General features: G+C 35.7%; 1 protein-coding gene across 1 annotated transcript in view; it reads left to right on the top strand.

Moving 5' to 3' along the window:
* LOC138710381 (uncharacterized) overlaps window positions 1–23,166 on the top strand; it is a 38,908-nt gene extending 15,742 nt beyond the window's left edge. Inside the window, exon 4 of the mRNA XM_069841261.1 lies at window positions 20,023–23,166. Within this exon, the coding sequence (XP_069697362.1) occupies window positions 20,023–20,106 (84 nt within the window). The 3' untranslated portion in view covers window positions 20,107–23,166. The remainder of the gene's footprint in view (window positions 1–20,022) is intronic.
* Window positions 23,167–26,568: the final 3,402 nt, after the last annotated feature.

The raw sequence follows: 26,568 nt of genomic DNA, 5'->3' as shown, positions 1-26,568 counted from the left end.
CAACTACTGGGTTATTTAGCGTCAATGGAATTGGTCATAGCCAGATGGTGTTTGGTAAGGGTACATTGTTATGACAAAGGATTGCTGTCCTCTTGGTTGGATATTTTCTCTTCTTTTCTTTTTTTAAGATATCGAGGCAAGTTTGGGAAAATGTGTTACGGCATGCGGTTTTGGTCGTCAGTGCTACCTCTTTACGCAATAACAAATTTATCGGCTCTTACAATAAGAACCGCAGAAAAATTAATATCACAGATATAAGCACGATCATACAGTTTTCTGCCTTCGTGGAATTGCTCTACAACACTTCTGAAAAATAGTCTAGTCTTTGGGTGGATAAAAGAAACGTCTCTTCCTTACAGATTATATAATCGGATTTGCATCAAGAACAAAACTACTTGCTCACATATTTTTTTTTATTTTATTGGGTTATTTTACGACGCTGTATCAACATCTAGGTTATTTAGCGTCTGAATGATGTGAAGGTGATAATGCCGGTGAAATGAGTCCGGGGTCCAGCACCGAAAGTTACCCAGCATTTGCTCGTACTGGGTTGTGGGAAAACCCCGGAAAAAACCTCAACCGGGATTCGAACCTGGGCCACCTGGTTTCGCGGCCAGACGCGCTGACCGTTACTCCACAGGTGTGGACTGCTCACATAAACGGCACAATAAAAATTACCCGAACACCACAAGAAATATCTCCTTAATTCCATAGCAGAACGAGTTCTACCTGCTCTGTCCATAGTATCAAGAGGAAAACCTGCAGTCTTAGTACGATCGCCGCGCCAATGTTTCGCTCAGCTGCCTTTGCGACACTAGGGGGTTTAAAAGTTCCATTAGACCCTTGCCGAGCTACCACACTTTCTATTCTAAACGCTCTGCTGAAACATTAAATTAATAAGTTTTATATTCGTGTTAAAATAATTTACCATTAATTTTGTGATCAATAGAAGATGATAGGCACATTTATGTCTTTGTATTAATAAAACAGTACAGTACGATTATTTAGTCCTGACAGTCGCCGGAGATGTGCGCCTGAGACAGGCGAGTCCATTTAGTTACGCCAAGGGGTGTTTAGGTTATTACCGACCGCTCGCCTTTATCTCTACTCCCGAACTCTCCCCACTCCTTCTATTACTTCCCCTCTTTCGCGTCGCTGAGCTGTCAGGACTAAATAATCGGTCTGTATATGATATGCTTCAATGTAATGACTCTATGGCTTGGTCCGAAGGGTTGTGGGTTCGAGTCCCGCCTTGGGCATGGGTGTTGTGTTTGTGTTAGTTTAGTAAACAGAAATCATAAAAACTGAAACCTGACAAAAAAAAAATCAGTGTGTTGTTGTTTACGTAAGCACAGTAGGCATACTAGAGGCAAGTGCAGGTAAGAATTGTTTTAAAAATTAGTTAAAAAAAAATGTAAAAGATAAAAATGTTTACCAATAAAATGTCAACAAATCTCGGGGAAAAAGGGGGGGGGGAAGTTACCTTCCGATTCCGGTAGCATGGAGATTGAATGTTTAAGTTAAGTATATTGATTTCTCAAGCATCAATTTAAATCTTTCAATCTGAAACGGAGAATTACATATCCCGCTTAGCTATCAAGAGAAACGACGTAATTACGTTTTCCACAGAAGTCAAATATACAGGGACATCACTTTATTTTTACCAACATTTTTAACATTAACCTGGCTATACTCGGAAACACTGTTATCCCCTTCCATTACAGGAGTTTGGTGTTACTAGTGCAATATGTAAACAAATCATTTTACTAGCTATAGGAGGAGGGAAAAATAGTGTATCCATTTATGTTACAGGGAAATACGATATTACGACTTTCAGTTTGTTTATTACTTTTGCGATATTTTATCAAAATACAGTAGAGTAGATCTAATAACAAACTCAACGCTTCAGGCGGTTGTACTCATTATATAATAGGTACTTTATTCAGCATATTACCGTACTTTCGGTAACTCTAATCTTCAATTCTGCTCAGTCCACACAGGTAAAGTTATTCAGTCATGCTGCACACCGTACCTGTGCGAAATAAGCAGGGGCAAGTGTTTATGGAGATCGCGAAAATCACGACATAATAGATATACAATAGATTTTTACTAATCTTTACCAATCAAGTGATTCTGATTAATAATATGCGGATAACACAATCGCGACAAATCGCGAAATAGAGTTCTAACAGCGAAATATGAACACATTCGCGAATTATTACTATTGCTTCGTTTTATAGCGAATTTCATATTCCGAGTTCTTTTTTCGGACTTTTTTTTTTCATTTGAATTTGTTATAAATTCAAGTAGGCTACATTACATGGTATTCCAGGTGTTCTGATTACATTAGTGAACTCAAAAGAGGGAGAATTCAACATTTCACTAATAATTTGAAGGTGTTAATTTGAGGGCTACAGTTTTTTTTTTTTTTTTTTTTTTTTTTTTTTTTTTTTTTTTTTAATGAACAAATATTGTCTATTGGCCATACTGCACCTTTACCAGAAACCAACGAACCTTTAATGTTAATTATTTGGAAAGTAATATTCATACTGAGTTAATACTCCAATTTGGAAATAATTGTATTTTTCAAAATTTCCATTAATATCCGCCAAGAGTACAAATCAATCTCCGCCGACACCAATATTAAAAACCACAAATGATAAAATTAATCTCCATAAATACCTGCCCCTGGAAATAAGCTTCAATAATATAGACTCTTTCTTCTATAGAAAACGCAACCATATTTCTGAAACACACTATATTCTTTACCCTGCTAGCAGACTTCGAATGCAACAGCGGCCGTAAGTTTGTGTGACTGACGGGAGCAAGAACATTAGTGAAGGGGTGAGAGTCAAGTACATTCAGAAACGCAGGTACAATAAAAATGCAAGTAAAAATAAAGTGATGTCCCGGTACATCATTATTAGCCGAACAGCTAGAGCGTTAGCATTACACACTGGTGACCCGTCTTCGAATCCTGGAGAGTCCAATTAAAATTTGTTGCGGACAAAGATGGTGCTCTGTGGTAGATTTCCGCGGGATACTCCCGTTTTTTCCTACAAGCATTCCACCATTGCTCCATTAATTTTGATCATGCGATGCACCAAAGGTTACGCTAAAGCGGGAACAAAAATGAAATAACTACAGCTTCAGCACGTCACACTAGCTAGGAACACTTCGGTGAATTATGTATGGACTAGTGAAATACCCACCATTGTAGAGAAAATATATAATGTTTCTAAGACAGTTTTATACGAGGAAACTAGAGTACAGCGGAACCCCGGCGTACACTTTCCTGCGTGTCATGCTTGTACCGGCGGGTAGCGTGTTCCGTTACTACCGGCAAATGAAGGCATTTAGCAACTACAGAATAAAATAAGTCCACTAATTTAAATTATGGTTAAAATAACATGTATTCAGGTTTAGTACTCACCATTTATTGTTGAAAATGACCTCCTTCCACAGCAAGACATGCCTCACATTGTTTAAACAAATTATTTGCCACTTTCTGTAATTCCTCTTCGGTAATAGATTGCATTGCACATGTTCTTTCAAGAGAACAATTACAGAACTTTATTCTTGCAGCGAAATCTGTCTGTAAAGTTCCTGCACAAACCTTTTTTTATAGCCTATGATCTAAATTTCAGCAATCTGGTCCATGGATAATGTTAGTTTCCTGCGCTAGACGAATAGGCCTAAGTGATTTTCTGAGACTTACTTCTAATCGCGCCCGCATATGCCCAAGTTTATCATCAGTTAAAACGTATTTTTCCACTTCTTCTGTATATCACAAACTGGACCTTTACACGCCACTTTTTCATCAACTTCGAAACGTAAGATTTTGTAGGAATGCTAGAGTCAGGATATTTACGAGCAAATCTCCGAACTCATCTTCTATAATTATCCTTTTTCACGTAACATTCAACCAAATAAATTCGCTATTCAACAGTACACTTCATTTTGCAACAGATTATTTAATACACAAGCAACACTCACACACACGTTCCGCTACAATTCTCAGACGCAACTAACTGCTGAGAAGTTTTGTAGAACTGCTTTCCCACGCTGCGATCGGCAGAGTCGTTCGGCGGCGGAATGATCCGAAGTTTCCTCGTAAAATGAGAGCACTGTATTACTGGAATAGACTTATTCGCTTCACTGAAAGAAAGATGTGTCGAAGCTTTCATCCGTGCAGTTGCAATGACAACGAAGTTCAAAATATCAACATGACAAAACGCAACCACAGTCTAGTATTTAAGGTCACGAAGCTCAATACTTAGCAAATATGCATTCCTAGATAGTTGCTAACCACTAGGATCGCTACTATCGCTTCACTACAGACAATGTGAAATAGTACCGGCACAGTCTATTGTTCCTAGCACCCTCACAACTCAAGCTTCGTGACTGTATATACTAGACTGTGACGCAACTATGAAGTGGTCACAGAGAAAGTTGTATTTGAGCATATCACAGTCTAGTATATACAGTCACGAAGCTTGCGTTGTGAGGGTGCTAGGAACAATAGACTGTGCCGGTACTATTTCACATTGTCGCAACTATGAAGTGGTCACAGAGAAAGTTGCATTTGAGCATATCACAGTCTAGTATATACAGTCACGAAGCTTGAGTTGTAAGGGAGCTAGGAACAATAGACTGTGCAGGTACTATTTCGCATTGTCTGTAATGAGACGATAGTAGCGATCCTAGTGGTTAGCAACCATCTATGGATGCATATTTACTACGTATCGAGCTTCGTGACTGTATATCAGCTGTGACCAAAACTCGAACTGCAGTGATTACATGCGATAGACACTCTATGAAGTAAGGAGACGAAAGGACGGTACTTGGCATGAAAACTACTGTACAAGCAGTGGTGGTTCCTGTACTAACATGTTGATCAATCCCGCGGATAAAAATCTCAAGCTTTGCTGTATCAGTAATGTCAGCTACTGTCATCAAGAGCCAGTGAATAATATACGATTTTTCTTGCTTCTTTTTTTACTCTTCCTCTTGAATATAATCAGGAATTTTCTAAATTCTTCTCTCGATATTTGGTCGAGAAATTCGTAGTTTTTCAAAATTAAAACTTTCTTATGGACAAGTTATTTAAGCAGTTTTAATCATTACTCTTTTGAGAAATTCTGTTCTATTAAAAGGCTTTAGAACACGAGATATTTCAAACCCAATTAGGTAGCTGACTTCCTTACATTTATTTATCTCATCTTTCTCTTCCTGGCTATGATTTAAGACATGTCAATTCCTGGCGTTTAACAGTTCGTTGGCACATAATATTGAATCAGTTTTTCTACAATATTATTATTAAATGAATAATTAATAAATAGTTACCCTCGTCTAAAGATTAAGAAGATTAAAATTGAGATAAAACCTAATAATTTTATCCTTCTAGGCAGAAGATCTAAAAATATCAATATCCATGCACGTACAGAAGAATTATAGAAACACACACTTAGTGATCACTAGTAATAATAATGATGATAATAATAATAATAATAATAATAATAATAATACATTATTCACCGTGGCAATTAATGTTTCTATGTATTCCTAATTGAACCGTTGAGCAAAGTAAACATATTACATTTTGTCCAACAGAACAACAAAAAAGTTCTCCTTCTCATTCTTTCCGAAACCAACTCTTACTGCTTGTAGAGACAGAGTTTGTAGAGCGACATGGTACCGCCACTGCTTGCCTTCAGTACGTGAACGAAACACACAGCAATATGCAGGAAACTCCTCGTACCCGTTTGAATGTTTGTGATTACACGATGTAATCACGACACCCGCTTTGGTCACCGCTGCTGTATATTCTAGACAGTAATAGTATTCTGATATATTATCATTAACATTTATATAATTTACTCTTGTTATTTCACATTCCTTTCACACTTATTAATGTTTTTAAATATTTATGTACTATTTAACATTATATACAATTGTTTATTTAACAGTCCGGCGAGTTATTATAAGTATACCACATACAAAAAGTAATTATGCAGGATTCCTACCACACAGCCAGTGTTGCCAATTCCGCGGTCTTCCCGTTAAATCTAGCTTTTTTGGATAACCGTCTCGCGGGTAAAATTATATTATCCCGCTTAGCGGGAAAACTAGCGGTGTTTAATCTTTAAAGTTTCTGAAATGAAATTCATATCAGCATTATTGACGGCTTTCATAATTATATTTAATTCGTTCAGTGTGTGTTTTGTGAAATAATGGATGTGTTAATATAGTGATAATTCCATATATATATATATATATATATATATATATATATATATATATATATATATATATATATATATGTTACCGTTAAACCCGAAATCCGTCAAAACCAGTTTCAACTAGTAAAAACTAGTTTAAGCAAATATAGATAGATAGGTTTTTGTTTGGTAAAAGCCTAAAAAAAGAACTAAACAAACCAAACCCAACCTGTTATTGATTCTAGATCTTACGAAAATTCACTTTCTATCTATCTGCATTTTTAAAACTAGTTTTTACTAGTTAAAACTGGTTTTGTCGGATTTCGGGTTTTAACGGTAACATATAGACTATAATGCAATAAGAATAATTGAAATATATTGTGGCTGGATAAAATGTTCAAAATTGCTTTATAGCGCCACATTGGCAATGATAAAAGTGTGCATATTCGTTACATTGGCGGGCGGATGTCGTTATATTGGCGGATGGATGCTCTATATTGACCATTATTATTATTATTATTATTATTATTATTATTATTATTATTATTATTATTATTGAATAATAATATGTGGACATTAAAATCTAGAGATAGCCTATTTATTAGAAAATAACGGGTTTTCGAAAGCCATCTAGCGGGATTATATGAACAACTGATGGCAACACTGCGACACAGCATGTCCCCTGACTTTCCCCCACTACGGAGGGTTTGCATACAGAATCAGTAGTCGCCAATCGAAGTAGACATTTCTATTTACAATTACATTGGATATGTTTTTGCTTACCTATGATTTCGTAATAATCTTATGACGTGTCGTAATGTCGCTAGATGTTTGATTTATAAGTGCCTATTAGAATTTTAGAAAACAAGAGGCGTCTACATTGTCACCATATGCACAACAAATGTTCCACCCATTCTTCCTTAAACACACGTTTCCGAACAGACGTTGAAGGTATTGAGAAATAATCAATCTAAATCTAACCTAATCGGGTAACCCGTCACTGAAAGATGCCTATGTAGGGGAGTTGGACGGAAGGGAGGGGGTGAAGCAAAGACAGTTTACTGCGCTGTACCTGCAACGTCACTATTGCTAGTGATCACGATGACATTTTTTCTGATCCCTACGTCTATGCCAGGCCTGCACAAACGGCGCTCATCGAGTGCGGCCGCTCCGTATAGCTAGCCGGAAAATTACGTCGGAATGACGTATGCCTGCTATAGGTAGAGGATAGCCCACGCAGCTATCTGTTGTAGTGTGTATTATCAGTAGCTATTTCACTTTGCCTATCTACGGCTACATAATGGAGGAATCTAAAAGACGGAAAAGTGATCATCAGGCAAATTCTTTCAATATTCCATGGGAAAATGCTTATTTTTTGCACAGCAGCTGGAGTCAATACTTATCTGCCACAAGAGTTTGAAAGAAAGAGGAAAACATAATATAATGCGTCATTACTAGTCCACACATACCGATACGGTGGTTTTTTTGGTGAAGATCGCAGTAGAAAGGTTCAGGAGTTCAAAGTTTCATTATTATGATATTGCACATTTAAATAGCTATAGAATTTCTATGATTTCTGTAAAATAAATATTTCTTTATTAATTAATAATAGTCCAAGATAGTTTTGTAAACACAGAACGGGAATTCATTTCATGAACACCTTGTGTACATTTTGTACGAGATGACCCCTTCTTCCAGTCCACCCTTATACAGAGCGCAGCCAATATCTGCATTCCGCTCATGAGCTGTGAGCAGGCTCGGAGATCGCAAACCTTGTGCAGGCCTGATCTATGCCCTTACTGTTGGCACAACACAACAGTGGTCTTTGCCGTCTGGGGAATAACAGCGATTAGATAGTGACTGACACTTCTACCAAAAGTATAAAAGCACGATGTAATCGCGATTGGCACTCAAAGGGTTAATACTTACTCACTCACTTACGGATTTTAAGGAACGCGGAGGTTCATTGCCGCCCTCACATATGCCCGCCATTGGTCCCTATCCTGTACAAGATTAATACAGTTTCTATCATCATATTCCAACTCCCTCAAATCCATTTTAATATTATCCTCCTATCTACATCTCGGCCTCTCCAAAGGCCTTTTTCCCTTCGGCCTTCCAACTAACATACTATATGCATTTTTGGATTTATCCCCATACGTGCTACATGCCCTGCCCATCTCAAACGTCTGGATTTAATGTTCCTAAATACAGGGTGTCAGGTGAAGTTCTGCATTGTGTAACTTTCTCCATTCTCCTGTAACTTCATCTCTCTTAGCCACAAATATTTTCTTAAGAACCTTTTTCTCAAACACTCTTAATCTCTGTTCCTCTCTCAAAGTGAGAGTCCAAGTTTCACAACCATATAGAACAACTGATAATATAACTGTTTTATAAATTCTAACTTTCAGATTTTTGACGTAGACTGGCTAACAAAAGCATCTCATATCCAGTCAAATAGAAGTTAACTCTCAGAAAGTAACAAAATAGTGAGATATATTGATTCTGTAGTTAATATAGTATAATGAAAGCGCATCTTCATTAAAACTGCTTTCATTTTTCCATAATGAAAATCAATTACGTTAAATCGATTAATGTTTATAATGATGTCTTGATTAACACAAGAAAGCACTTTATAATATTATTTTAAATTCGAAGTCTTTAATTAATAGATTAAAGGTAATAAATATATGAACTTACCGGCTGGTAACAGGTAAAAACAAAATTGTAGTAGGCCTACTACGCATAAGCACGATCGAACACATTTAACTTGTTTTACTGTCCGCGGTGTCTTGAGTGGCATTGACTGTTATATTAGTGTGTTACTCGTACCTATTGCGCATGCGTTACATTCTATCTACATTCTAATCTAAAATCTGCCCAGCGAAAGAAATAAGTGATGTAAACGAATCGCACTTTTTAGAAAGGAACTAAGTCAAAATTTGCTACTTTTCAGGAGAGCATAAAAACATTTTTTCATGCACATATAGCAGAATAAAATATTTAAGACTTCACTTACATTATATAAAGATATTATGGGATTGAATTTAATGACAACAGACTTTTGAAGAAAATTGTGTGCTACAATAATATACATGTATTTCTAAATTTGAGACTTAGTTCCTTTCTTCACTGGAAATTGTTTTTGAAAGAACAAAATAAATAGACTAAGTTAACAACATTTATTCAACGCAGATCTGCATGTATTTTGATTAAATTGACATGTTAGAAATTTTAAAATAATATTGTGGATCAAAAAATTAATTCAAAATGGACATGTTTCTTAAAAAAAATCAACACATGTGAAATGACTAGTGGGTCTCATTCATGGTGCGCCAAGACCTGTGTAGTAGAATATGAAAATATTTCTTCGTAAAATGCTTCAGCATTTTCATCACTGACGCACTTCATTAGTTTCTTAAGGTCTTCAATCTTATGGGCATTGATGGGAACTTTTCCTTCTGGATATGCCTTTGTTAGTTCAGTGCCAAACTCGTAAATTCCCCTTCCCAAGGTGAAACCTGCTTCTTATATAATTCTTGATGTATGGGCGAGCTTCTACAACGCCAGGACTATCTGAGCTGTATGTGAATTCCTTTCATACAGAGGGTGTAAAATGAACCTTTCTCTCACGAGGATTCTTTGAAGTTTCTTCCGATATGCTATTCTTTTTTAAAAATTTAGGCCACCACATATCAAAGGTACTGATCAGTTTTTCAGAGTCCACTTTGTGCGGTTATTTCTATTTTTTTATTGTATACATCCTATCGGCCCTTGTTGTTGCTTTTCTGAAAACTCCAAAATCCCTAGCACAAGGGAGAAAGGAGTGGCCTTGCTCAGGAAAATAATGTTTTATAGTTTTGAATCTTCCAGAAGCTGACAGACCAAGACAAAACCTAACTATTGTATGATTTTTGTTTTGGCCTGGGCAGCTATCTGAGAACATGTGCATGTTTTCATCAAAATAATATTTCAAAAACGAACAAACATCATTGGCTCCCTTTCGAGCCTGTCCTTCGTATTACACGTACAGTACACATTGGTTGGATTTAAGATCATGAATGCAAAATACATTAACCTATAATTGCCTCATATAGAAGGCTTCTTTGAACTTGTAATTGGGGGAAGGGCAGGTTTATAATATTATGCTGACAACGTTCATCATGTCTTTGTATTTTAGTGGTCATCTTAGTGAAGTTACTGCCTCATGTATTGACGCACACAACTTTCTCTGTTATGAAAATACTTTAAGAATAAAATAATAATTATTTAAAAACTTATTACCAGTACTTTATAATTACCTATACAACATTCATTGTTGTCGGTATAAACACATGTTTCATAAGCAAGTCTAACAATATACCAAAAATTAATATACCATGACAGAGTTACAAATGATATGTTGTCATATTTTCGATGTCCAAACGGTGAAGAAACGCACTAACTTCAAACATCACGGTGATGTTAGAGACACGTGGAAAGGTCTGACTAAGTTCATTTCTTTGGTGTGTCTTGGAAGTAGTAATCATTTGGCAAATAAAAACAAAAATGGCAAATTTTGACTTAGTTCCTTTCTAAAAAGTGCGATTCAAACACATCCACGTGGTCTTAAGAACTCTGATTGGCTCTTGGACGCATTACACGTTTTCTCCAATATAAGACTCCTAGCGAAATGTTAAAATTATATTTCTATTATGTTTTTAAAGATATTTTTAAATATATATATATATATATATATATATATATATATATATATATATATATATATATATATATATATATATATAAAATTAATATTATAAATGAGAACTTTTTCCTTTTATTTCTTGCCACGTAAATAGATGTATTGATATTGTTAAATGGGATATTGCAAGTTTCCCTAAAATGTTGGGCTCACACAAATTCCCATAAGTCCAGAGTCATTTAGCATTACCCACACGACACCACGAGGTGGCGGTTCTGACTGTCCTTCAAAAATTATTTCAGTTTTCCTCAGTGATTTCTCATTTACCTATTTAAAGCGTTATAATAGGAAACAGCCTTCACGAAATCTGGCCGTAACATTTTACCATAGTTATATTTTTTCTATTAGTACGTTCAATACTTCGGATAAATCGTAAAACAGCGAACGCCAGTAAGTGAAGTTATCCTCACCCTCGTCGCTCGGCACCTCGCTCGCCTGCTCTCTCTCTCTCTCTCTCTCTCTCTCTACTATCTGCCCCGCTTCGGTGGATCACTGCCTACCGCCTCGCACGTATTTCATATTTTACAACACAACACAATACAACCAAATTAATGTGCATTAGACAAGAACCACATACGTACTAAGACATATCCAACGACACACATTGCATTTCTGCAATACGTTATGGCAGTTTCCTTGAACATAAATAGATTCGTTTTACCACCAACTCGTCATGGTAGCTGAGAGGTAAAAAGCGTGCGTGCGTTTCGTTAGGAAGATCAACGGATCGAATACTACCCTCCGCAAAATCATAAAAGCCATAAGAAAAAAAAAGAGAGAGACATGAAGCAAGGAAGAGAGAAGAAGAGACTGGAGAAGGAAACACGACGAAGTTCCTCTTTTGCTTCGTAGATGCCGCATTCACTCTTTTTGTTCCACTTTCCTCCACTAGATGTCACCCCACCCTAAACCCCTATTTCCACTCTTTCCCGCTAGAGTGTGTGGTGAGCTTGTAGGGGAAAAGTGGAAAGGGGTCGTGGGCGGAGCTTAGCGTCCGCTGTTTTACGATTTGCCCGACCTCAGTGTGATATTTCGTTTTCTGGAGTGCAATCATTTCGCGCAGAATTTTTCTGGCTTCTCTTGGGGATAGTCAGCTGCTTCTCGTTTTGCCGCTCCAGTTATCTGTTGACTCTGCAAGACTCGATCACCGTATAGTTCACTATTATGACCTTCATTGAATGAAACCAAATTCTTTTCAGGATCTAAAACCTAAAACCTGGTGAACCGCCACTTTTCTTCACGAGTAATCAGAGACCATTCGAAGAAAATGTAATTTCTAAAAATCATTCGCAATCGACCACGTTCACTGATAGGTAAACGTATTTCACTCAGGTACCCCATTTATTGATTAATGATCCATACCGACGCATACTGTCTCACTTCCCTCACTGATCGCATATCATTCCTGGAATGTGAGTATCAAATATAAAGAATTTAAAAAAAACTGATAACTCAGATATTTTTCGTCGGGAGACCATGAGTTCTTCATATCAAATTGCTTGTCTACAACTCCTCTATAATCAGATAAATTTATTCGTTTGATTAAAATTCTGAAACACTCTGTCTATACGCAGAGTAATTCGCGAACGAAAGTCATAACTTCAGAATATAACTTTTAAAGCCGTTTAGAGTAAAATTTAATATGAATATGGGTTAGAATTTCAATCTACAAAAACAGTTAGGCTTTCACAGCTGTAAATCATACGTAGAGGCCAACAGCCAGAAAATTTAGACTTTACGTTCATAACTAGGTTGCATAATATGTAAAGCTAAGACATCTAGGACGTTTGTCATTAAGTTACGTGCACCCAAACTATAGCATAGCAAGTAGAGAGAGCGAGCGAGGTCAGTGTACAGACTTTGTACGCTGTGCTATAGAGTAAACAACAGAGAATAAGGTGTATACTCACATGAATAAACTGGAGCTCAGGTCATGTCATCATTACTGGATTTTCGAGTCTGTTGCACTAAACCCTACGTCTTACCTACGTTTTAATTACGTCTTCAACCCTTTTATAACGTATAGCAAAATAGACTGCAGCATCCAGCCACGTCACCATCTAATTACAACGGGTTGCGGCGGTAGAGGGGATCCAGGAGGTATTTCACTGAATTTAGTAACCCGTCCTGGTGCCTTAAACATATTTCTTTGACATTCGATATGAAACTGTTCACAGCACTGTAGCAGGAGCGAACTTCTTCGACTATTTGATGTAGTCCATGGGCTAGGATAACTTTCGGCTAAAGTAGTTGAAGTTCCTTGCCAACTTTTACATATAGCCTAGGTAGCATCCATGATGAAAATAACTATACATTATCATTTTTTATTTCGTCTGGCCATAAGAGGGTAATAGGCGTTTCAAAACTTAGATTATATTTAAATGATCCACTTTCTCAAGAATTTCAGAGGTTAATAAAAAGTTTTATTGGGTTTGTGTGGTGGAAGAATGCCCGTAACGACGTTTGGAACAAATTGTCCAGCGGCGTCTGTGCTTTCATCAATGAAATACATATTGTACTATCTCCTATACTTAGTCGTATGCGAGATAGGCTATAACATTATAATAGCATTTCGGTGTATAGTATTTCTGTAAAGTTGATTGACTAGGGAGTTTCCTTTTCACGTATTTCCGCATAAAGCTTGTAAAGTGTGTATTTTCAACGTTATTTATTGGTATGTTGACACATACCATCGTTTTACATAAATCGTGAAAAAAGTCTTTCTGTTTGTACACATTTAATTCAAACTTAAATGCGATTCATGTCCTTCTTCCTCAGTTGAAACTGTCATCAGTGCTTTATGTTTTTCGTGTTACAATGTTGTGTTACGAATTTACGTCTTTTACCTTCAATTTCTGTGCTACATAAATTTCATAGAATATTTACCCCACTTACTGCAGAATGTTATGTGTCTAATTCCTCCATCAACCTGTTTACTATTCATATACTTGATTCTGCCATTATAAATATTATACGTTACGTAAATAGATAATACAACCCTGGAGATCTGTCCACTACACATCGTAAATGTGTTCTGTTGCCCGAGTCGCATGTCTGTACGCATCCACTCCCCCTACCCCTTCGTACTATTTACCTTCGACAAACATCGCAATACAGTTAACTTGATATTGTTCTGCAGTCCTACATGTCTCAGCTTTAATAATATGTAGCCTACCTAGTGGTCTTGTAGTCGAAGTCCATGCTTGCAGTAGCCTATGCAACAATATACTCCTGCGATCCCGTGTGATTTGAATATTGGCAACGTCGCCGATATTGACATGAATTTGTCCTTGCCATCCAGTGTGCGAGCATAGCATCCCACTCAGTTATGGATCATGAGTAATGTGAAAAAGGTCGTAACACAGGACATCATATGATAGCACTGGTTTCATAGTAATGCGTTCATTCTTGCCAAATAAATACCTGTTAGAAATCATACCTATGACCAAAGGAACTTTTTAAGAAGAACCAAGTCCTAAAGTTATGTTTTGATCTTTCTTCCTGAATTACTCTGTATAACAATATCACTGTGAGACATACATATTAACAAAGACAGCTCTTCACTCACTGGTGCAGGGATACAGAACTGGAGAGAGAGGGGTGGAAAGCATGGGGAAAGCGTTGGTTCCCCGTCCACAGTCCACCGGCGTTGAATGACGTATAGGTGGCCCGTAGGTAATCACGAAAGACAGACACTGAATACAAGTCCCCTCCCCTACCAAGTCAATGACGCGGGGAGGAAGGAAGGGGTAAGTGACGTATCCGATGAGTGACGTAACGCCACAATTGTCGCCCAGTTCTCCAAGCCTGCACTAGTGGCTTGCATTTCTAGTACCAGTACAGAATCAGCATTGATTTATTCCAAGCTGACTTACTCCAACTGACTAGATAGCCTAAGTAGCATTTATGTATGTACCGAACATGGAAACTTCTAGAATGAAAACTGAGAGATAACAAAAATAAGCTTGCGTTCTCTGAAAGGTTACAGACTTACAGTACCATAACTAGTTCGTCGATTTGTCACGAGATGGCGCGCAATGTATTGTTCTCTAAACCACAAATGTATCATGGCCTATAACTTCGTGTCATAATGTCTGACAGGAGAAGTGAACAGTAGCGGCTCGTGACCAAATTATTTGGCGGGGCACAACTTAAAACACTAATACTGGATTAATTGAACCCATAGGTTCCTCACTACACGAACATAGGCTTGCCATACGGAATAATTGCTGAAAATTTCAATAGCAAAATGTAAATACAGTATAACCTCTATTATCCGTGGTAATGAAGGGAATGGACTGAACAGTTGATCGAAAAAATCGGATAATCCGTACCATGAAAGATTTTGTAATTTTCTCCATGGTCTTGTATTTAACTCGCTAGGTAGTGGATCAGAAGTTCACTAATTTAAGTCTGGTTGTCAACTACGGGTTTTTACGGGGCAAGGAAGCCCTTTGTAATGACTGTCTCAGGAAAGATAGGAATAAAGGAGGTCTTATGTTGTAGATTTACATACTTTTTTACACTTTATACTTGTTTCTTTTATTAAATCGCGCAGTTGTAACTTCAATCTCGTATTTTTATCCGAGATGAGCCACAGTTTCTCTTTCTCAAACCATTCAATTATTTCTATTTTTTTCGATACTTAGCACGGCACGTTTTCTGTTATCACCCGTGGAAGACATTTTATATACAAGTTATATTATAGAACGGCAATTCGAACAATAGATAATGCTTTGTGACGATGAAGACTTGTAATAACACTCTGTAGCAAAAACATATGAAGAGTTCGCGGGAAAAACGATGAATGTTACATTTCTGTTAAGGATTAGCTAATGATCTAATTGAGTCTATATCTGCAAGATGTAGTGCTGTTTCAATAGAAAATAAAGGAAAGGATTACTGTATTCGTGGTGATAATTCTCCTTTTCACCATTTTCATAAGAACAACATTAAATTTCGCAGTGATCCATTGAATTAGATAATGACATCAACCTTAAGAAAACCGTGACATTCATCGTTTTTCCCGCGAACTCTTCATATGTAGAACCTACTAATATGATGTACAAAACAGTACTTCATATAAGTTATTTATTTCTGAAGAAAAAAAAAAGAGTGAGAAATAGACAGTCGGATAATCTGCGAATCGGTTAATAGAGTGACGGATAATCGGGGTTCTACTGTATAAAGAATGCATTATACACTAACCTTTCTATTATTTTATAGATGTAGTCCATTATTCGATCCTTAGCTCGAACAAATACTTCGATAACTCGCTGGTTGAAATTAGGAATCAAACGAAACATTTTACCAGCGAATAGGGATTATAAAGAATGGACACTGAGCGAATTTTCCTGTGTTTTGTTTCTCTGTGCGCCAGCGGCTAGTTCCACTTTCTAGCGCTAGAGGTAGTGTAATCGAGCATACGCTAAAATAATAATTGAGAATAGAATTAAGGCACAGGATCCAAACATCGCCTACCTTATTGCATAATCCAGTAACGCTTTGCTTCAAATAAATTCAGCTTTTCCTTATTTCTCAGTGACAAACTAGTTGTAATAATAATATTTTATATTTCAGATATAATACATTATATTATAAAATAATATAATACATTATAAAATTAAGTATCGAATTCGTTTAATATTTGTATAATAATATAATATAGGCATATGGTTTTACTTCTCGTAAGAGTTTTGTTTTTCCATTTTCAGCGCTATAAAATCATTACATATTTTAATTGTTGTTGGGGTCAACGTCTCAACTCTCATTATAAAGGAACTCTAGAGTCTAGACATTACAGTTAATTAAGGATTTATTATTTTATGGATCCAATTTATTTTATTTGAGTACATAATATACCTAGATGCATTAATTATATGTGATATATTTCCGCTGTGCCGACTGCTAGCTGGTGTGATGTCAGCGCTAACTCTAGGGAGAAAGCAGAATCTGACGCTCTAGCTGGCTTGAAGGTCATTGAAATCGGTCCGGGTACATCAAAGGTACCGACGCGAAGTGTCCATTCTTTATAATCCCTATTCGCTGATTTTACTCTCAATTGAAAGCATTGCTAATGCTGTCAGTCTTTCTTGGAGCGAACTCTGTTGTCGAAATCTAATTGCCTTCCAATTAGTTCACTAACTTTATTCATAGTGAAATGAACAAGTACACAAGCACACAACGAACACTAATGTAACTAACTTCACACTTAAAATAGAAAAGAAGAGAATTATTATTAACACTCAGAATTTTATTATTGCCGCTATGAATACAAACGCTGAACCGACAACATGTATTTCGTACAGTTGTCAATCTTGCTAACACTCTTAATAAGAAAGTAGCCTACCATAATTTTGAATATAGCTAAACTTCTATATTAACAATGTTAAACGGTTTAATTTTAGTAGCTAAATTAATCGGAAAACATAGTTAAGTATTGCCTCTGATATGAAATATAGCAATTATAGTAACTAATCTAAAAAAGCTAGATCTAGATACAGAATAGTTAAGCTGGCAACTCAATTGGTTCTTCGGGCCATGATAGCGTTACTATCATACTTCTATACGTAACGCCTTCCTCATCGCGTTCTACGTTTTAAAACCATTTGTGCATGTGCACAGGATGACCACGCGAATGACAGAGCCCTGGCCGACACTTCCCCTTTCATCTTCTCGACCCTGCATCTATCACCTACACCGCTATTCTTGCACTTGAAACTATGAGTTGTCTGTGCGCATGTCCAAAGGATGGGCACTAGAACTATGGAGCCCGAGCCAGATGATTCCACGATTCCACTCGGTCGCCGTAGCTAAAAGCATTCACATTTCACAGTATGTTTATGCCTGAATGGAAGCTCTTAAATCATTAAGTTTTGAGCGGATAATTTTAAGCAAAAATTGCTTTATTTTTTTTTGTGGGAAAAAAAACGAATGGGAGGGCACATGCCCATGTGCCCCTTAATGCGAGCCGCCACTGGAAGTAAACAATGCCGGCAGAGGAAGAGAGAAGTATAATTGCTATTCATCCAATGGCAGAAATCTCATTCCACACTTGACTTGAAGTTGGGAAGTCTGAAGCGTTCAATCCCCACCCAATTTCAAGACATGCATGAAATGAGACCTCTGCCATTTGTTGAATAGCAATTATACTTCTCTCCCAGCATCTTTGTTAGTTCTCCTGTGAGACATTAAGGAACGAAGTATAGATGGCATGAAATAATTATGTGGCTAATAGGATAGCCACATTGTCAAAAGTTCACATTTTCCCAAGTACCATCACTAAAAACTTTCGGTTTTAATTTAGAAAGTGTTTTTAAATTACTTGTATATTTACTCTTTTCTTTTTCTTGTTAGGAGGGAGGGAGGGAACATCTCACGCACTATAACCTGAGTTCTATTGTATTGCTTTTGAAGAAATTTGAGATACTCTACATCATAAAATCTCTGTTCTTTTTATGCAACCACATAGTTATTAAGCTATTAAACATTTTCATTACTGATAAAGGGAGTTCTACAAGACGGATACTGAATAATATTGATAATATAAAGCATTATGTCATTTAAAGAACTGTGTTATTTAAAAATTATGTTTCCTTATTTAAATGTACAAACACTTCCTGATTTTCATATTATCTGAAATAAAAACAAATGGTAACTTTCTTAGGTAGGCTGCTTTGAGTATCAGGCATTAAAAGGTGTTGTGCAACAGGGTCGGGAAACAGCTGCTCTCAGAGAGCTTAGCCTCTTCCCTTAGCTTAGTTGTTGTTATGCAGACTGTTCTATTTACAATACGAGCTTCCCACCCCTTTGTGCAACAATCTTGAGATGTTGTGACCGAACAAGTAAACATTTCAACTGATTGGTTATAAATTATCGACTGCATGCACTCGAGCGAACCATTTTCCAGCTGCCTTCTTCATAACCGAAGACTAATCAGTGATCTTCTGTCAGCAATTTCCGTGAGAATGCAGAGGTCTACTGCACATAACCACATTTTCTTTTCGCCCATCTCCTTGTATGTTAGACACTTTTTGCTGCAATGTATGGAAATCAACCTACCAACATCTAAGAAATAGACATATCTGGAAACATATGAACTTTGAGGAAGCTGTATAAATACGAGCAGAGCCTATATGCATATGAAGTAAAGTGGGCATATTAGTTATGTTTCATCAGGATTATTTATGTTATTAAATTTGACATACTCCCTACAATGAACAGTTGTTGTTAATGAATATATTCTGGAATTCCTTCTTTACATCAAGAAAAATCTTTATGGCTTCACCAGTGGGATGGATAAACATGAGTATAATACTCGTAATAAAGAAAAACTGGACATACCATTTTGCAGACTATTCAAAGTTAAAAGTAGTCCTAACATGTTGGGCTGTAGGATGTTTAACATGTTATCATAGGAAGTATCATTAGACATATTCAAAGTCAAAGTGAAAACGTGGCTTCTTAGAAACCCATTCTATTCTGTGCAAGAATATTTTGACTTAGAAAATCAAGCTGTAAATATTTTTTAGGTTTCTTTCTCTGAATTTTATTATTATTTTGTAATATATTAGGAAATTCTCATAAATTGTTAAGTTAATTCTTCTTTTATTGTACGGTATATAAATGGAGCACATCAAATAATATTTGTGATCAGTGTGTTACAATTTTCATCTAGATATTAGCCTATTTTTGATAATCTTGACTCTCAATTGTAAACTCTAAGGAGTATTTATGATCATTTTGTTTTATCTTTAGTGTTGTATTAGAATATTTTTCATTTTTGCACGATAATTTCACACCTGTAATTTGACAATATCATTAGCTTTTGCTATAACAACAGCTAATAAATACTATACTATACTATACTATACTATACTATACTATACTATACTATACTATACTGTACTATACATATCCACGAATAACTACGATTAACCAAACAAAGAAACATAGCCTATAAATTTAGGAACTGTGTTTTAAGAGGCTAAATGCTCGTTTTCAACATATGGCAAATCAGAAATAATTAATTAAATTCTGCATTGTGTTATGTTTCAGCTACCATTTGATGCACTGAAGAGCTTCACAAGGAAAGCCTCCGAAACATTGAACAATATAGGAGCGAAAATAGTCGGTATCTGAATACTGACGAGAAGATATAAACTGAACTCTCAGTTTCAGTCATAGACCTACATTTTGATTGTTGAGTTTCTTATAGAAATTTTGACAATCTGTAAAAATATTCTGAACTGTATTGTAAATTATGTATAATATATTTATAAATCTTCAATACTTATCTTATTCGTTATATGGTACCTTGTTATAATCAATAATAACTTATTCATGTTGAACATGTAACTTAATTTGCCATATCTGACTTCCTGATTTTGAAGAATTTCTTGCCAGTCATTTTAAAAAATCTACATTTATACATACTGGAACAAATGTTATGATATACAATTTATAATTTGATTATTATCAATGAAGTAGGCTATAATGTAGGATACTGAATAAATATGAAACATCACTCCTAACTTTAATATTTTTATTTTTACATTAAAATGCCATATGCTAAAGCTGTCGGAAATAAACAACTGTAACATTTTAAATTTAAAAAAAAAGATTTCACAGTTTTCACAAAAAGCTATGGAAATGAAAATTATTCACAGTCAATGCCCAGCTTATCATGAAAACTGTAAACAATTCAGTCTTTCAGTCACAAGACTGATCTTTGACATCTCTCAAAATCTTTCCTTCAGGTCTTCAACATTTTATTGTTTATCTCCTGATACAGTCCTTAGTTCTAGTGGCCCTATAGGAAGAAATCCAGCAGCTTGAGGTCTAATAAAATCTCGCTGCCCACTCAAGTGTCCTGTTCTTCCAATGTATCTACTGGCAACATTTTATTCAGGAAACACTTTACATGAAAAACTTAATAATTTTGCTGTTTGTCGCTAAACCTATTGTATAATGACTTTCTGAGGATTCTCTGTCTGTCTGTCTGTCTGTCTCTCTCACTCACACATTCTCGCTCACTCCCTCTCTCAATCTCTCTCTCTCACACTCTCAACCTCTCACATAAACTTTATCACACTTGCCCTCTCTCCACGTGTGCGCATCTACTAAGGATAAAATATAGTATAGTACACGAGAGTGAACAGATTTTATGCGCTCGTGGAAATTATCACCCTCAGCTTCGTCCATGCATTAACTTTCTACTCGCACATAAAATCTAATTTTACTCTCTTATACTATAAATTACTACAATTAATGTTTGCGAGAATATTGAGTTACATTATTTAAATGTTTATGTTTTTATATATGAAATTATTGTTGATCTCAAATCCATAAAATGTAATATAGGATGTCATATTAAAATTTGTTTTTGTTACACACTGTATATCGGAATATTTTTTTAAAACACTGGCATTTTATTAAATTATTGCAAACAACTTTTATATCAAAACATGTTATGGTAAAACTAAAATACAAATCGTTTCCAGTATTATACTCTGTTACTACACTCTCTCTCTCTCTCTCTCTCTCTCTGTATGTGTATAAATATAAGCTATTATTATTAAATTATGGATTGTTGACTCAGAAATGTCTATATCTTCTTACAAATGAATCTCATTTCGTCATTTGTTGGCTAGTTGCACTTTCAAAATACCTAACATTCACAGAATCTGAATTGTTAATGCTAAATGTAGCTCATGACAAACACATACCTACCGGTATTTCAGTTGTTTTTAGAGGAGAAAAATATTCTCCGGCACCGGGGATCGAACCTGGGTCCTTGGTTCTACGTACCAATTGCTCTAACATTGAGCTACACCGAAGTTCAATCCAAGCACCGGATCGAATTCCTGTCTTCTAGTATTTTTTCCTTATGTGGCCTTACTCCATGTTCGACATATAGCATATTGAGTCAACTGTCAAAAATTAATCTCTATGTAGATTCTTCGCCGAGCAGTGTATATACTGTAAAATCCCGGTTACCAAGTCACTCAATTGAGTGCCTTCCTTGTATAATGGCAGTTTACTCAATATATGTGTATGTCAACATACATGTCGAACATGGAGTAAGATCAGTGCTGTCATGGAGGCCATATGGGGCCATATATCATATGTGAACCTACAATTTTTTTAGTTAATAGTATGGGGAAAAGAAAATTTTGTCTGTATGGAGCCATACGGCATATAGGTGCCTAAGTTTTGTACGAGGAGATCTGTACAGATCTTAGATTATCTATTGCTGTTCCTAATGTATTTTGTTAGATGTTCAAAAACAAAAATTGTCCACCTCTGCGTCACTGGAATCCAGAATTATATAAAATAATCGTTCAAAAACAAGAAATGCTGCAAATACACACTCCAAGATTCATTGAGACAAGTGTGCATTTATGGTGATGCTACATGGTGTATTCTTTTAATCAAGCTTGTTGTACAATTCAAATGTAATGCAAAACAATTTCTTTACTTCTTCCTTAATATTAAAAAAATCATCAAATGACAGTTGGAGAGATATTTCAAGGGAGAAAACAAGGGGTGGGGCGTATGACCAAGAGAAAAATTACCATGACAGCACTGAGTAAGGCCACATAAAGGAAAAACACTAGAGGAGAGCGATTTGATCCGGTGCTGTGGATTAAACTTCGGCATAGCTCAGTGATTAGGGCGTTTGGCATATAAAGCCAAGGACCTGAATTCGATCCCCAGCGCTGGAGCAAGTTTTTCTCCTCTAATAACAATTGTTACCATAACAGATAAATCCTGTAGGACCAAAAATTAATACATCTTGATTACACAACTTTTAACACTGTATCACTTCGGAATATGTATGATAAGAACTTTCTTGTGTTAAATTTTAACGTACCTTGTTAACATGTTTCGGGTTCTGAAGATGACCGAAATTAGGTCGAAACATGTTAACAAGGTACGTTAAAATTTAACACAAGAAAGTTCTTATTATACATATTCCAAAAATTAATCATTATGTAGACAATAATTCAAAGTTACAGCAACTACTTTATACAGAATTTGTAGAGTAACTCATTATTTATATGGATTTATACCGTTAGATATTTTCTGTTGAAGAAATTAAATTTGTTGTTTTCTAATAATTCATCGTGCAAGCAAACATTTTATTTATTTCTAGGACATCACAAGTGCAATCAATGTAAGAAATGTTTATATTAAAAATTTTTCCCTATGTATTTTTCTGTTACTTTCTCTTCTTTCATATAACACCAAAACTTACTTTTAGTCAGTGCTTTTCTTCTGGAGAAAAGAGTGGCGGAACTCTGTGTAGAATATATTATAGAAGATGGGGAGATTATTACTATTTAGTGCACAGGGATTTTGTCGTTCTTAACCTCCTTTTCGTCCAGCTTTAAGGCTTTCAAGGCCTGAGCAGAGTTCAAAGAAACATTGTGTTAAAAGTGTAATTATTAACACATTTCTCGATTCCATAATGAAAAGTACAAGAAAAAGGTGCCAGAATGTCGTTTTGGTGCATTCCACCAGAAAAAAAGCACTGCTTTTAGTCCACATTTTTGTTTGTCCTATTTTTTACACTAACCTACAGAAAAACTTCTATCATGTGAGTTCAGCCTGAGCCTGGTAAGACAGCACAGAACATGACACTGACAATGGCCAATGCTCCATGTTCTATGCACAGTACGAATTCATTACTGTCGCTTTCATGCAAAGTCAAACATTTCAGTAGGTTAGGTTAGGTTATTACTTTCTCAATACAACGACGAGGTAGGTACTGCAATACTAAATAGCACGATCTGTAGAACAAGAATATGAAGGAAATTATGCACTTCTTAAATGCCCTGAGTCTATTTCTGTAAAATTCTCTTGATGTACCGGTACCTATATGTTTCTTTGGAAGTACTGTACCAATATGTGTTTCTGTGTGGCTGAAGTTTTGTGTGTATTTGTATGCGAGTCTGTTTACTGTAGTTTGACTGAATCTTGTGGTGGACACTGTTCAATTCAGTAAACCCATCTGCTATGCACGCCAAGACCTTCGATAATATAACTAACAAGAGAAGATGTACACTGTTAGAGAAGTAACACATACTCACTAGTGAAATGTAGTAGAAGATTTATCCACAAGGCTGTATGAAAACATGTTATGGTAAAACTAAAATACATAGTCGATCCTGTTCGAAGATAAATTAGACATTATAGATATGATAATAGAACTATTTATTTATCATAAAGAAAAATAATCACAGTTGAATCAAGCAATTCAAACTTAAAATAACTGTGTGCAGTATTAATAGCAAACTATAATTTTCACCAAACTTATCGTTACAAAACTGAGATAAAACTGTGCTTCTCCTTTTCAATTCTGATACAGTGAAACTTCCCTTAATGGACACTTCCCAATAGCGGACTCCTCTCAATAGCGGACATTTTAAAATTCCCCTGCAAAATAACATTGGCCCTTATGATAAAATTCTTCCAAATAGCGGACATTCTCAATAATGGACGCGGACACTGAAATGTATCTCAAACAACAATTAAAACTTCCAAATAACGGACAGTGTGAAAGAAAAAAAAAAAAAAGAAAAAGACGCTTGTAAATTAAACGGAATTCTAACGGAATTCTTTGCAGCAATCATTATCGTGCATTTGAACGTTCTTGTACTTTATTGAAGGTAGCAGCATAATTGTTAGTTGTGATACTGTACGTGAGCAGTCCTTACTTTCTTAGTTTGTCAAGTTGAGTGTTCGGAAGTACAGTCACATTAAAAATGTCACAAAAACGTAAACTTTTGTCACTAAAAGAGAAAGTGGATATTGTAAAACATAGTTACAAGGAGAAATTAAGTGTTCGTGAGCTGGCCACAAAGTTAAATGTGGGAAAAACTCAGGTTAGTGAAATCATGAAAAACAAGGTTGTTATTTTAAAATCATACACCGAGAATGCAATTCTAGATTTCTTTGTGTAAGGTAAAGTGGTACATTGACTGACGTTTATTTCATTTACAAAATATTTACTGGTACGATTTCTCTCTGGATGAATACTGTAAACAATCTCACTGTCTACTGTACTGTAAAATATAGTGTTGAATATGTATGAGAAATTTTAATGTACTGTATACATACTAACGATTTTCTAAATAGCGGACACTTCTCAATAATGGACATTTAATTTTTCCCCGGCGGTGTCCGCTATTGGGAAGTTTCACTGTATTATATTTTTCCAATATTCTCTCATTTTTTTTTTTTCGATATTTGGGACTATGATGGTACTTAGATGTTCAGGAAAGTAGTTATTTGTACCGGTATTGTTTGCTCTGTTGAGAATAGTGTGAATAAGGATTCAATTTCACATAGACATCACGGTGGTGGTGGTGATGTGAAGAAGAAGAAGAAGAAGAAGAAGAAGAAGAAGAAGAGGAGGAGGAGGATGAGGATGAGGAGTCTGTGGAAGATAAAAAAGAAGTGGAGAATGGGACAGAGAATCCGAGAAGAACAGATTAGAAGTACCGGTACTGCAGTAGTAGGAGTATCCTACAACAGTCGCATACCATACACGAAGGCAAAGGAAGCATTGCTTCCATGTTCATAAAGCGAAAAAGAAGAAATTTATTGCATAAATTATATTTTAATCGTGAAAACTATGAATTCTCTAATCTTAAAATATCATAAAATTCTTTCTCTGAGCGCCTGTCCTGATCGGGGTGGATTCGTTATCCATATTCTTAGCTTGAGGTGCCTATACTGGCTAATACAGATTCGTTTACTTCCGTTCGATGTTTTCGCTTCTAAAGAGAGGAAAATTGCTTGGGTCTTCAAATATATTTAGGTAAGTTGGCTGTAGTTTTGTATTATACATATAACAATTGAATTGGTGAGATGCAAAAGTTAAATATTCTATATAACACAATTTTAAGAAAAAATAAAACAAAAAAATGTTTTGAGGAGAACTGATACACTTTAGAGAAAAAGTCACTATTGGTGATTTGTGGAACTAGTTGAGGTTAATATCTTCTACTTATTCTCCATGACATAATGTTTATTGTTATCTCATAATCGAAGTCCAAATTGGATGGAATGTTTTCCATTTGCATGTCACTGACTTCCATGATAACAATCAAACATTCAAAGAAAGTGTTAGAATAATATTTTAATACATCTGTTTACTTGGAAGGAAGTATTGTGAAAAAAAAAAAAACATTAAACTGTACATTTCTCTTTCCTTTTACTCACAAAACAGTCAGTCAGACAATGTGCATCTCTATCTGCAGACCACAGCATTATGTTGTTGTATAACTCCTTATGCTCATCTAGAACTATCTTGGTCACAACCTCAAATTTCTTCAGGTTAATCAAAACTTTATTATCATAAGCATGTTCTGTTGGTAGTATCACGTTCTCATGATCTTTGTAAAGATTAAAAAAAATCTCTGTTCAGTCCATTTATAAATCTGAATGCTACAACAAACCTTTGCGGTTTTTCTTGAAGACAAGCTGACTGTAATGACTAATCTGGAAATCATTTCGATGCTGAAGGCTTTATGTTTGCTTCTTGTATGTAGAAAGCCACAACTCCTGCTCAGTTTGCACAGATCTCACTTCGAA

The sequence above is a fragment of the Periplaneta americana genome, chromosome 12 (genome assembly GCF_040183065.1).
Source record: "Periplaneta americana isolate PAMFEO1 chromosome 12, P.americana_PAMFEO1_priV1, whole genome shotgun sequence".
NCBI lineage: Eukaryota > Metazoa > Arthropoda > Insecta > Blattodea > Blattidae > Periplaneta > Periplaneta americana.
The sequence above is the reverse complement of the archived record's forward strand: the minus strand, read 5'-3'. Positions and strand labels throughout refer to the sequence as shown.